The sequence below is a fragment of the Dromaius novaehollandiae genome, chromosome 1 (assembly GCF_036370855.1).
Source record: "Dromaius novaehollandiae isolate bDroNov1 chromosome 1, bDroNov1.hap1, whole genome shotgun sequence".
Lineage (NCBI taxonomy): Eukaryota > Metazoa > Chordata > Aves > Casuariiformes > Dromaiidae > Dromaius > Dromaius novaehollandiae.
In genome coordinates, this window is record NC_088098.1 from 141,180,569 (window position 1) to 141,197,009 (window position 16,441).

Consider the following 16,441-nt stretch of genomic DNA (forward strand, 5'->3'; position numbering starts at 1 on the left):
AGTTGTACTGCTACTGTATAGTCCTGCTATTTGGAGCTACTTGTTATTCTTGAGATCACCAGAACTTCTAAAATGACCTAGCAACTCTGTTAGGGCAGAGCGGTATGAACTGAAGCAGAAGAACGCGCAACCTGTATTTTTGTACAATTTGTTGCAATTGCTAGTTGTTTTTCTGTACGCTGACTGATTACATTTCCATTGATATGCTCCTTATATTTCTATTGATATGCTCCTAAACAGAGACAGTTGTGTTTAGTACCTGTTCTTGTGCTAAAATAAAGTTATTTAACCACTTTGCAAAATTTTTGGAAAGGTAAACATCCAAACTGTCAAAGGATGATATTCAAGTTAACTAATTTTACCTGTATAAAAATTGTAAATGATACTAAATTTGATACACCCACCATATTTCAAGTATCATAATCCATTTCCTATAACTAAAGGACTCATCCAGTTACTAGCCTTTTTTCCAATCTAAAGAGAGTCTCAAAGTTTTCTTTCAAAGTTTAAAATACTCCAAACAAGACTCCAAACAGAATTTTACATGATTTCTATTTTTACTTGATTAAAAAAAAAAAAAAAGCTATTCAAACCCTAAGCTTCAGCATGACACAATGGCTACATTTTCTTCTCTCTCTCATCTGCTTGATTCAAGCTTTGGACTTCTTATTCTGATCAACTCTACTATGCTGATTTCTTCCAGATGATTTTAGTTTTTACAACAAAATTCAAAGCTGTTACTGAAGGACTTCCTTCTTACAGCACAGTTCAAACCTTCTTCACCTTTGTGAAACATACATTTTCCTAATACTTACACCTATCCTCATGCCTTCACAGCCTAAATAAAAATGTCCCTAACTGCTGAAACTGATTTTGGCTGAAAAAAAGAGTTCTTTAACTTTTGCCTTCTAAGTTTCTTTTTGAAAATGGACTCAAACTCTCACAGGCTACAGTGGTTTCTGAGTCAAAGGTATGTGCTCTTAGAGCCTCTTGCTACAGCTGAAAATTGGCTTTAGTTGCAATTGCATTGTTTTCAGAGTCTATCAAAAACCACTGTCAATTGTAAATACTACACGTATGTTTCCAGTAAGTATTATAGAACTGCCAGTGTCATTCTCTGTAGTTGAAACTCATAACTTTAAACCTGCATATAACACTTTTGAACCAAAATTAAGCTTGGGGATTAAGCACTGAGAAATCAGACAATAAAAATGTGATTTCTTATAGTGTACCTGCTGCAGTCTCAGATAAAAAATGGGGGGAGTTTTCATGCTAAAACTATCATTTTAGCTTAAAGTTAGATTATTATTAGAGTTAGGTATGTTGCATAAACCAAAGAGGTAAATGCTACCAAAAATTCCATAGTTTATATAAATGTCTTGCATTCTTAGGATTCCTGAGGGACTTGCTAAATATCTACAGTATACATATTGTAGACAGGGGCTGTTTATACCCTTAATGAAACATAGCCATATCTAGGATGAAAAGTAACAGCTGTTTAAAAACTCATAGCAGTGTGGTTGTAATGAAACTCCATTAGCTAGGTTGAACATTGGGGTAACTTAAGAGATGAAGAAGAGATGTAAAGAAAGGGCAAGAATATGTGTCTGTGGCCAACTCTATGAAAAAATGTGAACCAAGGCCCTTGCTGGACTAAAGGATTTGGAATTCTAAGACACTGTGGTCATCAGGAACTAATACACCCTTATTTTAATGTTTTTCACAGTATGCTAACACTGGAGAAAAAGGTATTCAAAAGTAACTCCACTCAGCATTGAGATACCTTTCTTGGAAAAATGAATAAGAAATTCTACAGTTAGCTAGATTTCTTTACTTACAGTTTCTTGTCTAGCATTTTTATCTCATACCTTTGTAGCGCTAGACTCAAAATTGTCATGTGGCCATATATTCTTTACTAATCCAACTGTATGTTTTAACCTTGCATATATGTATCATGCTATTGTTTTACCACCTTCAGCAAATGATTAATTAACACTGATTGCTTATGGGAAGATATTAATTATTTGCAGAGTTTGGGATTTTTGGTTTAGCATTTTGTCTGTTCAGGAAAATAATATGCAAATCAACTCAAACTTCCAAAATGACAATTCTATAAAGGAAGGCTAAGTAGAGAATTACATTTTGTTTGGAATCAGAAATAGCACAGACAGTACATAGACCAACTTACAAAGTCTTGCTAGCTAACTGGGTTTACTACTGAGGATATGAATCTATCTTAAGGCAGCTCTAAAACTTTCAGGATTAAGTTTGTATCTCCACATGGCATTGAACAGAACCGTATGGACAGGTCAGAGCTACGTACTGAAGCTCTGCCTCCACATTCTGCTATGGCACTGAAGAGTCCAGATAATAAAACTAAGGTAATCCTGAAGACGCTACTGAAACAAGTGAGATTGAGAAGCTTGCTTCATTTCATATTGTTTAAAAATTAATGTACAACAGACAGATAACAGGTTGTAAATGAAAAATTATTGCACACACCTGGTAAGGACAGAATTATCTTATGGTATACATGGAGGGCTATTACCTTCTAATAATAAAAGATTTGGCCTTTCTTCATTGCAGTAGTGCCAATGCTAAGTATTAAAAAAACTTCATGCTCTTTTTTATGGTCCTGTTGAGTTTTAATGTTGTAACTGCACTATGATTTCTAATTTCCCTCTCCTAGTAGCAGTGCTAGAAACCTATTTTGCTTTACAAAATAAGATTTGCGTTTAAGTGATATTCTTAATGAAGCAGGGACTTTTGGGGAAGGTGTAAACAATCAAATATCATGGGTCTTGATCAAAAATATAAGCATTAGTGATGGTGTTGTTTTATTTTGATCTGTGAACACATTTTCATGATGTAAGATAATACAGAAAGTGACACACCAGTGATCTTTAAGTGAATGTTGAAAAAGGTTGAAGAGAAGTGAGTAAGTGAGTCTCTCATGTGTTTGCATTTGAGTCCCACATCTAGGAGACCACTAAGTCAATAAAAATAAATGCATAAATGCATTATATTTATTATTCTGCTGAAGAGCTTATCACTGATCTGCTGCTGAAGAGTTATTTCCAAGAAATCACTGGCTAAAACTTTAAGCAATGAATAAATTTGAAAAATGTCTCAATCTGTTTGTAGGGGCTTGATCTTTACTACTTCGTGGACTGCATTTCTACTAAGAGCTCATTGAAATATCTATTACAAGCAATTTATTACTGGAATACAGTCTTTTTCTGTTTGAAAGAGCTTTTATACAAAACAAAGAACTAATAAGAAAAAGCTGGGTTTTGTTTTTCCTCCTTTCAGTTTTGGGACATTTGGGATGTTTTAACAAAAGATACTGGGAAAAAAATTTATGCTTTATGTGTCCTCTCATATTTTGAGACCAAATACAAAGCTCTGAAGTCAACAGGAAGCTCACATGAGCTTTTCTGAGGCTAAGGACATTACACTGATGATAAAACATTTCTGGATGTGTTGGCTTTCCAAAATACCAATCAGGACTTATATTCAGAGAACACCTACACTGCACAGAGTTCACAAGAGTACACATTGTCTGCAGACACACACACTGGCTTCCAGCATACCACTGTCCACATGCACCAACCCACTGAGCATCCAGTATTCTCATCTGTAGTTCCTGCTTCTCTCCTTCATGACATGGTCTCTTATGACAAGCTGAGAAGTTATCCCACTCTTGACGGTCAGGTTTCCAGAGAATTTCTCTAAGAAACTAATATTTTGCTGGTTTTGCCGGAGTATGCAGATGTCAGAGGCTGTGGCACACAGAATACTTTATGTGGGTTGTGTATGCATTAACTACTTCCCTTGAAGAACATTGCCTAAGACAACATATGTCATTTGAATCCAATTTTGAAATTGGGATGAATCAGTGCTATGTTCTGAATGTAACATGTAGAATGCTGCAGGCTCAAAACCAACACTGAACCAAAGATATTTTTGGAAGTGCAATGCTCCAGAAATTGTTAAAGACCCACTTTTTATGTTCCTTGGTAAGCTGAATTCATTTCTGAAAGTTGCAACATATTTTTATCTACTCTTTTATGTAGTTATTATTATTTATGTTTCTTTTGACTACTGATAATTTTCTAAATAGTTCATTAATTTTAATACACAGACAGTTGTCCTAACTCAGATCTTTTTTCTCTTTAAGTTTTAGCTGAGGAGTATACAGAATAAAAGCTGTAAGATTTTTCATTTTTTCCTCTCTCTTTTATTGTCACAAGTGCATGATACAGTATCTGACAGCAAGCCATTCATGCTGAAGTTTAAATAATACTGAATTACCTCTTTTCAATGCCTTTGCCTTTATATGCTCATTTAAACCTGTCAACCTTTCTCTGTTCAATAAGAACATTACTAATTTAGGTCAAGATATCTTGTATTCGATAGACCAGCGTGTTATGGTTGCTATTTTTATACAAAAAAGCACTATGATATGATCGCTGAGAGAACTGCTGTGTGTGTAACGTCAATGTCAGAGGACATTTACCACAGTCTTTTGCTGGGGGAATGGCTCTCTGAGACAAAAGTGTTCCTACATCAAATTTACTATAACTAAAGAAGTCTATTCTTTCTAACTAGAAAGCTAAAATTTTAAAGTAAAAATAGGAAAATCTTATTCCTTCAAATGCTTTTCCTTTCTTTCTCATCCTCTCACACTGTTCTTTTCTGAGCAAAGATATGAGGTTAGTATGATAAGATTTGATTAAAAAAAGATAGTTCATTGTAAGAAAACAAAATGGTTCCCTGACAACAGTTATAGTCACACAGTATTATTATCTGTCCTATTGAAGTATGCTGTGCAAAATGAGATGGTTCCCTCCTGGATCAAATTTCTATTACATTTATCTCCCTTTGTATTCTTAAGTAATGAAAGCAAGTAACTATAACTGCTGGCATTCTCAGGATCAGTGCGAATCCTTACTAATCTGCAATAGCTTCATGTAAATCCTTTCTTCACTACAGAAAAGGCAAATAAACCATAAACACAAAAAGTTCCTCAGGGAAACAAGCAAAAGAATGAGAAAAAGCTAAGCACGGGTATGGGTTCTGTAAGTGGGTCTGCTGGGACAACCTTATCTGACATTTTACATAGGAAGCTACCATAGCATTTATTCACCTTATGGAAAAGAAAACAACGAGCAAATCACCCTGCTATTACGAGGAAACTAATGAGAAAGAGAGTGAGAAACCTACCCTCTATGAGGCATCAGTGAATGTATAAATTGAAATGTCTTTATTTTAAAGAAGATAGAACAAATATTTAGAGATCTAAAATATCAGATATTTAGAGATACCTCTAAAACTTTCTATTTTAGAGAAAACAGAACTGTTAGTTTATTTTTTGGATGTCTTAATGATTATGCTTCTGCAATGTTCTAAGAGGACTGAATAAGAAAGGGGTGAATTTTCACATATATGTATACTGTCACTACTTACACTCCAAAACATGTCATATGCAAACTAACACATTTACATTTACTACTGACAAGTGCTAGCCTCACCCACCTTCGCACTGATACCTTTATAGTAGAAAAAAGAGTTTCAGATTGATTCTATAGAGCTTCATAGACATTTCCCAGTTTTCAGTATCTGCCTGGACTTAATCTCCTGTACACTTTTTCCAGATAGCATTGTGTTTACAAGTTGGCATTCTTTAAGCATATGAGTTTACTTTACATTTTTTAACTGTTAAGGCTCAAAGTATTATTACTAAAAATGAAGCTAAACAATGATATGTAAACAATGCAAGACCTGTTAAATACTTACCAGGTTAAGGTATGGAAAAAAAGGACTATTTGATAGTCCTTTTGCAATGCATGGAAAGGTAAAGTTATTCCTCTTTTTAACCTCTTTTTTTTTTTTTTTCCAGAAATGAGTCTTATTTTAATTCTATCACACAAAAAAGGCTATATCAGTCCAAACCAGATGTTGTTTTAAAATGGTACTTCTGAACACATCTTTCCTGCTTTGTCCTCTCTATGACTCTAATGTCTTTAGTCCTAATGAACCACGACAAAGCTTTTTAAGAAAACCTATTCTATAAATTAATCCTACATATTCTGCCTGAAAAGTGCAAAATACAAAATATTCCCCTCTCGTCTTTTATTGTTTGTTTTTAACTTGTAACAGCTGATACTGCATAAAAGTTTAAATACATGACTGGGAATATCCCCTCACCCCTTTCTAAAAAACAAAATATCTCTCATGAAATACTGCAGGAAATTGGATGCTGGAGGACACTGCAATAGTTATGAATTCTATAATAATATAGAAAGAATTCTTGTTCAGTGAATTTTATGGAATTCTTTTCCATAATTACAGTAGATGCCAAGACACAAAAACTCAGAACAAACACTAATTGAAATGTATCATATTTTTAAAGTGAGGGAGAGTAGAAATTCTCTATTCTGAAATCCAGAAAGCCAGAAAGCTATGCTTACATATGTACCTAGTTAAAAGCAGAGCTGTGTGGAAACTTGCCTTTCAAAGACAATGGTCTGAGACATTTTTGCCATCTGACCAACATCTTTTAAACTGAATTATGCTTTCCTCAAACCGAACAGCACTGAAGATCCACTCCTGGACTGAGGCTACTGCTGCACTTTAAAAGAAGCATCATAGTGTTCAAAACTGAGAGCAAAACCTTTATCTGGTAGTCTCCCAAATCAAGCATCTAATTCCAGCAAAAAATGTTGGCTAAAATAACAGATGACAGTGGATGCTGCTATTTAGATGTATTTTATCAGATTTTCAAAAAATGTTCAGCACTTATCCTCCGAAGGCTTTAAAGCCCTTCTGTTGATTACTGATACACCTAATCTTTCCATTTGTGGCTAAGGTATTTTGTTCTTTGTAGAAAACTCTCTAACCATTTTTGTTTCATAATTTATGCAACACAGACAAGAACAATGTTAATACTGTACTTATACTTTTATTATAGATGATGTGGGAGATCTTTGCTTCACTTGCTGAAACAAAACTTTTTTTTTCATGTAAACTAAAGTTTATCAGTGAACTTCTACTTTCTTTAAAAAGTCATTATATTTGCATGATGAGCTAGTTTGGTTCTATTGTCTACTGTACTTCAATTTAACTTGTCATAGCAAAGCTCCTTCTCATTTGTTTACTGAATGAGAATTTTAGCATAGGGAAGCAAATACTTGTAAGAGTGTAAAAGAGGCATTAAAATGCTGATTTTTAATTCACTGTCTAGTAAAGAAGTTGTTCTAACTGACCTTACACAAATCACTGAACACTTTTATAAAAATAAAAACATGCATTACAGGTTTATATCCTTTCCTCTTCTTAGAATAAAAATATTTTCCACTGAATCATGAAATTCATTTTGAAATAGAAAAGGAGAACTGCTGTAACATTTATCAGAAATATTATTATATTTTTATTAGTAGTACCAAACTACAATGAAAATTTGTATGTCTTTAAAATATATACTGTATCTCATTACAGTTTTCAATGTTTATTACGTAGGGTTACAATATATTTCCCACTTATCAAATGAAAATTTTCCCCACAATCAGAGGAGTCTGGAAGTTGCAATAGTTCCATTCAACTGCAGATTCACTCTTTATCTGATAAATTCTTTCCTTATAATTAAGTCATCATAGCAATACATTTTTAATAGTACTGATTCATAGGCCAGTAATGTTCTAGAATTGGAACTCCTGATATCTTTTCAGTGTTCAGTTATGTTAAATTATAACTTTAGTAAATACACAAGACCAGTCTACTTGCACTAGCAGAAGAACATGCGATCAGTTAAATTAGTCCAGACTAACATTACATAAAACCTTGGGTGGCTTAGCTTAAGAAATTCAAGACAGAACCTACACCATCACTGACTACCTTTTTAAAATGTTAACTGTTTCAAAAAATGGTTCAAAAACCTAATAAATTAAACTATAACCTGACTAGGCAAAAATAATTTTTTTTTTCCCCAAAGGTGTTGCTTTCGTATATCAGTACTTATATGGGACACCAGGAAACCTTGAAGAATAGGCATTGATATATGGGAAATCACAGCACTTTGCTGAAGCTCTTTTAGCATTTCATCTTTTCTATATACATAACAGATCAATAAATTATACATATTTATAGGGTTTCAGAAATAACAGGAAACCATACTCCAAGGACTTGGACAGTATGTCTTGATCATTTCCAAGGCACTGATAACAAGTGACAGCATGCACGTGTCTGTGAGAGAGACACAAATCATGAGCAAAGAAATCGTCTGATATTTCATTCCTTTTTCATTCAAGATATGAAGAATAATGATGATATGCATTATATTTTAGTATCAGGCAAAGTGTAAGTGAATCTAAGAGAGATGAAGAAGAAAATAGTGTTGGTTTCTCTGTAGGTGAGAAAGAAGGAAAGTAGAAAAAAGGGGCAGATTCTTTTCCTCAGGTCTCTCTAGAAAGGGTAAGGCCTAAATTTTAAGAAGCTGGCTGAGAAGAGCATTATGTGGCACGCATCCTCTAAATGCTCCTTCCAAGGGCTGATGATGGGGAAAGTATATTGTGAATGTCGTTACTAACCTAATAAATATGTTTTAATGAAGGTGTCCATTGATTTGGTTATGAGGAATGCTTAACCTCGAAATATACACCTTTTAAAATATTCAACAGTGATCATTGCTCACTTTGAAGTTTCTGATCTTCCCTGGATGATGTGAGAAACACTCCTTCTTAAGTCAGACTTTAAAAGCATGCAAGCTAGGGAAAGATGTGTAATTATTATAAATGCCACATACACTAGATTTATTTGTTTCATATTATCTGACTTAAGTGTCCTCAAAATTAAACTGAAATAAAAGCTTTTCAGATAGAAGCATGGTGGCAATGGCAAAGAGAAAGTTATTAAGGGAACTTTTGCTTCCCTCTCACTCCATTGGTATATGCATTTTTTTCCTTAGGATTAAAGCTAATCTAACATCTTCAGTATCTTGGGAAGAAAGTGGAATACACAAGCTGAAGCAGATGTACTAGCCAAGACTTCCCAGAAAAGAAATATAAGAAATAAGAATATATATATATGAAAACTTTCACCCTTTATTTAGAATGGATGGTACTCTGATTAATGAATAAATTACTTTTTCCGTAGCAGTTGTAAGATTTCTCTTTTATCTTTTTCTGGCTGTTTCTGCTTTGTGATTCAAAAAGTGCATCTTTAAAATTAATAGAAATTACATGTTTGAGGAAGAAGAGATCAGCAGTCTAGAAGGCAGTCTTATAGTAGTTGGACTACTGCATCCTTCTAATATGGGCCAAAAGTAACATTGTCACCAAAGCAGAGCAGAAGGTACTGATCAGTACTGGGTCTTATTTATTCACACTGTGACAATGTGTTCACCAAACCTCAGATCTCGTGCGAGGCAGAGCTGGTCAGTATCTGGCCCATATGTGCAGGCATAGTCTGTAGGTTCCATGTTTTTACAAAATTCCAAAGTACCTGTAGTCAATCCAGTTAACTATCTGGGGAAATGTCTTCTAAACACAGAACAAGAACAGCACAGGCCCTTCCTGGTCTAAAAGATCAAGCACAGCACACACAAAAGAGACAAAGATTCCTGAGGTGCTTTCTTTTTGCTGATTTTTCTTACATAATGAATATCACTTATTTAAGAGTATTATATCATTAAGAGTATTAACTGTCTGGTTCTGGAGGTCCTCTTTGAATTGAGTGCTACTTGCCTCACTACCATCATCGGCAAGAGGCAAACAGAAAATGAGAGATGCCATAGCCATTTCTGGATATTGGGAAATGTGAGTGTGCTCATAGAGGAATCTGGTACTTATCTGGGCCATATGGTGTCTGAGACAGGGATACACACAAGGGTAGGAACTGTGCTCAGTCTGTACCAAAACCTTGAATACTTACTGCCTTGTAACTGATAATAATAGCATGCTGAGGTTAAGTGAAAGCTGTACAGTTTTCTAACTTTCCAGTCTCTCATTAGCAGACGTGGCCTCATTCACTTTCTTGGATGTATTTCTGTGTGAGTACAGGGAATTAACTTTTGCCATAGGACACTTCTAATTTAGTTCTTTGCTGCTAGGCAGAATCCCTGCTATGTTTTGAACTAAATGACTGAATTAATTGCTTGTTCAGGAAAAAAAAAGTGCATTGTGTTACATTTCTATTTTACTTGTGGTCATTTTCATACACTAAAATATCATTTAATAGTTGCAGAAGTAGTGACTCTGAATGGATTCTGAGATCAGCTGTAAAGAAAGAGCTGAGAGGGGGAGGCTGGAGCACAGTAATACACATACCCAGTAATATAATGTACATTGAACTTAGCAGTTGCTTCACATAGAGCTGCTGAGAAATCAGAAGTGAAAAAAAAAACCAACTAATTTTTCCACATGAGTATCCACAGCACTACTGATAATATCAAGTGTATACAGCTGTAATGCAAGCATATTTTTCTCTACACAACAATACCACACAGCAGAGAGAGAAACAGGAGCAAACTTTTTGCTGACTTCAGCAAATATCTTTACAAATATGATTGTATTGTCTACACAGAAAAGACATTTCTGAAGATCTGAAATTAGACAAAAAAGGCAGAAGCAGACACTGAATGCTACTAGGGGACTGATACACAAGAGAGAATAGATTAATATTTAGCCACTGCTTGCCTTCTCTCCACTATATAGGCACTATATAGGCTGACAAGGTGGAATATCAAATACACTTCCATACAAAAAAATCCATCAGTGGTATGGAGCTATTATTGCCAGATTTTGACTGGGCTTTCTGTCTTGCTTGTTTTGGAGGGAGAACAAAGGGAGAACTACAATCTAAATTACCGTCCCTCAAGTAAATAGAAAACACTTCTCCCTTATCATTGTTACCCTGCATTTCCCATTACCCTGCCATGCAGTGAATAACATAGTTGACCATTGCTCAGACAAGGGATACTTCATCTTGCAAAAGGTGTGGTAGTGAGAAAAGCACCCTCTCTGCCTGCCAGGAGCTCTGCTTGCTTCTCTCCTCACCATGAGTAATTTCATCCAAACTTGCAGATTGCTAGGCTCTTCACTATGATTATTTATCAAATGCAAGATATACAGGAAAAGTTGTGGTAAATAAATGTTATATGTAGTATCTTGCATTCTCTTTACCTGATCTCAATTACAAGATAGGTAGACACCGAGCACCCATATGACCCAGAAGAGCATGTTTCCAACTTAAAATAAGTATGCAAATCTAATTATCAAGCCTTTTCCCAAAGGACTTTATCCAAGACATGCTATTGGTGTAGCATTTTTGGTTTTAAGATTTTGAAGTTGTTTCATAATTTGTCACTTTGTGTGACACCTGAGATGACACAAATGTGTGTTTGACTTCCTTCAGCACAGAGATTTTAATAGAAAGTGCAATATGTTTTCGTTAATCTGGGAGTTGCTACCAGAAACTGTAAGTTGTTGCTTAAATAGAAGCAGAACAGTGGGCAATGTTTTCGTCCTTGGCCTTCAAAGTGCAATTATGTTGTTCATAAAAAAGCATGAACAGGTCTCATATAAGGCTGTACAAATTTATTGGAAAACCAAAACTTTGACTCAGTGGCACTTCTATACTCTGCTATCTCAGTAACAAAAATTGCTAGGTTTGCATAATACCTATGCTGTTATTCAGCAAACCATCCTATTATCTGTATGTTTTTAGGAAGATGTAATGGTTAGCCTTGAATATTTCATTCTGCAAAAGAGACTATGTGCCAGACAAGTTTTTAAAAAATAATTTCAGATACTATCGATCTCAATATTGTATTGATAGGCAACATCAATGCATTACAACAAGTTAACATCGAATAGTAAATTGGCTCTGTGAATAGGTGTGTTCTAGGAAAAAGTGAAAAGGAAGGGGAAAATGGCTAGATATTATAAATAATTTACTTGTTACTATAGCCCAAGGCTTTTTCCTGGTTCTCTTCAAGTTGCAATAAAAATTATATGAAATATTTAAAATGCAAACAGGCAAGTTCACTTACTGTTTCTTGGATGCCAGCGCACTGCATTTAAATATGCATTACAGTAATGGAACAGAAATTCATGCTTGGAACGGATAATTTTTCCTTGAAGCAAGGGCATCAGATCATGTCCATCAATAATTCTGTGTAAGAAAGCATTTCAGAATCAGAAGAATAACCCAAACTGCCCCTTATGGAGAAGATATTATAACTGTGCATTTTCACTTCTTAAAAAAGTAAATCTTCCTCTGATGATCTGAAGGGCCACCTCCAGTTGGTCAATTTGGAGAAAAACCTTCAGGCACTCTTCCCCTTCCATTTCTACATTATTTAAAGAAACATTAATTTTACATTTCGCCATTAGGAATGGTTGCCTCCTCATCCCTTTTTTCTCTGTTTCTGCTGTGAAAGTGACCAGACACATACACCCGCTCAAGCTGTTTGGGCGTAGTCTAGTCAAAGTAACTCTAAAACAAGAAAAATCTCTACTGTGCTGTGTTAATGTCCCCTGAAGTAATGGTAAGAACTCAATCCAGTAAATTATGGATGCCGAAATTAAACACAGAATTAGTTATTTCAAAGCTGAAATGAACTGTGTTTGAAGTACATGTTTATCAACTGTATATATACATACATATATATGTACGTGTGTGTGTGAAATTCTCTAACTGCTGCTGGGCAATTATGATCATGCCCTGAAGGAATCAGTCAATTTACATCAAAATGAAGTTATAAAATAAGCAAGGCACGCCATAATAGATGCCATAAATGTCTCTATTAGTTAACAGAGATACTAAGCCATTGAATTAAGCCATTGAATAGCTGGAATCAACTGACAGGAGGGAAAACTGTAATCTACAATTTTGACATGGTGTGAATTATAAATTTTACAAGACATTTTAGAGGAAATTTTTTTTTTCTGGTTTATGGATCCACAGGTTATTATTTTTTAAGCATTTTGAGGAACATCTTGTATAAATATTGTTGAAATGTTTAAACTCTTAACTATCTATGCTAATTTGCATTACCACATGAAAATCTTTTCACATTACTGTAACTAATGTTTAAAAACACTGCAAGACAGGTACTATATTCACTTTTTTAAGTCATAAGCCAGGTATGAATATGCAATTCTTGGCAGCACATGGATTGAACACCACTATTTTGAGTAGAGCTTTTCTCAAAGGATGGGCAGGAAAACATGCTGATATACCGAAAGCACTGTTGTTCAATAATTCTGATTTTTGGTTATATTTTTAGGATTGATCCTTGTCTGTAGGGCTGATTAAATTAGGAACTTTCCCACTTTCGATTCGCATGTTCTCTTGCCTAAGTAATGTACTTTTGTCTCATGCCTATAACCTTAGCCACTATCACACTGAGAGCAGGACAGTTGCCTATTGCACACATTCTCTTCTTCAGCCTCTTGATGGGGAAAAAGGTGTCTCCAGTAACACTTCTTCAGTATTTCTGCCTTCCCACATTTGCTAATTACAAGGGGATATCCAAGCTTTTTTATGTCCTGGTGACGTATTTTTCTTCTTTAACAAGGACTACCTCCTCCTTGCCTCCTTCGCTGCCCCTCCCATTGACTGAGTCCTAACCCTAATTATTTCTCTTATTTCTCAGGAAGAATTCAGTGGCATGGTATGGCATGACTCAGCTGCTAGATGCTTCAGGCTAGTCCATGACATCCCATTCTGACCTACACTGAAATAGTGATTATGGCATCTAGTCTACACAGAAGAATCAGAGTGGAACAACTTGTCAGTGAAGGTTACACAAGTATATTGAGATTTTTACTGAGATCAAAATAAAACATCAGTGCTTAGCCTTCACTCAAGGAATATGAAAATAAAGTGCACAAGATTTGCCCTCGTTAAGGACTATCTGAACTGCTTAGGTCTGACAGAGTTACTACTTGTAGGAGATGTCCCAGGACTAGCCTGACTCATTTTTCATGTCTTACACCTGTCCTGCCCTGCCATTTCCTTCAACCACTCAATGAATCATCATCAGCACAGCGTCTCAACTTCCCACTGTTTTTTCAGGGATTCTGGATGCTTTGTGCTCAGAAATTGCTTGTGTGTAGCAGATGTGTTCAAAGCTTATTCACAGTGGCAGGTTTCTCCAGATATTGCACTTGGATTGCAAGAGAGTTTAGGTGAGACTTAGATAACTTGCTGCTGGGACTGGGAAGCTCCTGAACAAGCCAAAATAGGTGCCATGCAAATGTCAATAAAGCACCTTATGAATTTTAAAGACTAGTGAGTTTTCTTATTAGACTGTAAAACTCTGTAAGGAATTAATTTCACTTACTTGGTAGAGAGAATAGATCCTAGCAGAAAAGCCTAGCTAGCATTTTTATGTGTTTTTTTACAATGTAAAATTTTGACTACACATGCTAAGGTTTAACTCATAAAGTTTAAAAGAATTTATACTTGGTGATCTCTTTTCCACAATATTCACTCATGCAGAATAGTATCTTTTTTGATATGTTAATTTTAATTTCAATAAATAATTTTGGACCATGATTTGGCAGTATGTTCCTTTTGATGGTATACTCTCATCCTCTTGTTGCCTGCTGCTTGTCCCCTCCCCTGCATGCTTGCCATACTGATCCTTGCGAGGATGCAACTGTTTGTGCTGCCATGCTCTGAGCTAGACCACAGAACCAATCTTTATACAAAATGGCAAAAAAAGAAGAAAAAGGAACAGTTAGTGGAGAGGAGGAATAGCTTTTGTCAATATTAAAGGGTAATGAGAAAGCAAGTGTTAGTAATCCTCGATAGACAATATGAACTAGTAATAGTGCTTGGTACTGTGTTCAACAGCAGCTAATATCTAGCTCTCTATGAAATAGTAGGTTTCAAGCATTTTTGCATTTATTTAATAGGAAAGAAACCGAGAATGCAGAAGAGATATGTATGTCTTAATTGCCATTTATCTTGCCAATGGCAGACTCACCTCTGGTGCCCAGGTTTATGTCTTTTAGCCCAGGTCTTTTAGTTACACTATTCTCTTGGACGGACTATTTTGGTATTAGACCAAGGGATGGATAAGAATTTGGAGTAGGAACTGATGAAGAGATGTAGGGGGAAAGGACTTTAAGTTTTCGCTTAACGTGAATAAAATAAACCCACTAAATTAACTGATAGGAACTAGCTCAAAAAGACTGTCCTGCATACATACAAAAAGACTGTCTATTTACATACAATATTTCTGTAAAATGTATCAGAATGCCAATATGAAAAGATACAACATACTACCATAAGCAGAAAAAATGATATTTAAAATCTAGTTTTTCTTTCCATGTTCACATTTATCTTAATAGAGACCAGAATAGACCAGAATATAGAAAATGATCATGAAACTTTCTATAGAACACAGACAACTAGAGGCCATACCTGTCGTAGGGTAACTGTGCTCCTGCAAGTTTGATGACAGTAGGAAATATATCCATGTTACTTGTTGGCTCATAAATATAGGTACCAGCCTGTATCACTCCAGGCCAAAGGAGAAGCCCTGGCACACGAATACCTCCTTCCCAGTTTGTTGATTTTCCACCTGAAAAATGAAAGTGCAGTTTGATAAAAATTAACACTTTCTTCTTAGAAACAAATCCCCCTCCAAGATTCCATCTACAAATACTGAGCACGTTACCTAGCTAGAATCATTAAATGTATTTTTTTTTAATTAGCTAGCTTTACCTAACTAGACTTTCTATGTACAGTCAGTATCATTCCCATAGCAAGTCTACTAATAGACATTAAACAGAGCTAACAGAGTATATTTAGTTTGCAAACAAAATTAAATAACTGTTGTAGGAGATAAAAAGGCATCTTGCAGGAATCTTCATAAGCAAATTTGGTCTAGATAACGTGCAACATATATATGTGCATATTTAACTAAAACCAAGAATCAAAAATAAATTGAGGTATGTCCAGAGGTCTGAGGTATGAACCTGGAAAAGATATATGATATATGATATTTTATTAAAAATAATGCTTAAGGACTTAAGAATGGAAAGAAGAAACAGACTATTTCAACTATGTTACTGAACTCTAAATGCATTAGGAAGAAATCATCTACAATGATGCTGGATCTTAGGAAGATCTTTTCTATTTCTAAACCAACGCAGTTGTACCAAATGCATTACCAGCTCATTGCATTCAACATTAAATTACAAGCAGTTCCTTTGCTTCTACAATATCCATCACTGCCCAGTCCCCCAGACATCTTTGGAGAAGGATGTTTATTATATTGACAACATCTCTACCATCACTTAATGTGTGACTGACACAACTCTGTACGAAAAACTATCATAAATACTATAATTAATGTCTTCACAGTAATGTGACTATGTACAGCACTACAGGTTGTTTTAAAACTTAATATATCACTTGGGAAGAA

The 16,441-nt window shown here is 35.1% G+C and overlaps 1 protein-coding gene across 10 annotated transcripts in view; it reads right to left on the reverse strand.

The window, feature by feature from the left end:
- The window catches only part of STS (steroid sulfatase), a 203,542-nt gene that overhangs the window by 107,890 nt on the left and 79,211 nt on the right, over window positions 1-16,441 (reverse strand). For 9 of the 10 annotated variants that reach the window (XM_064500937.1, XM_026110835.2, XM_064500954.1 and 6 more), the window contains 2 exons: window positions 15,436-15,595; window positions 12,050-12,171 (listed from right to left, as the gene is read on the reverse strand). In XM_064500937.1, coding sequence (XP_064357007.1) covers window positions 12,050-12,171; window positions 15,436-15,595 — 282 coding nt within the window. Of the gene's footprint in view, window positions 1-9,501; window positions 9,578-12,049; window positions 12,172-15,435; window positions 15,596-16,441 lie in introns of those variants that run through there. The other variant, XM_026110837.2, reaches the window with a different exon arrangement.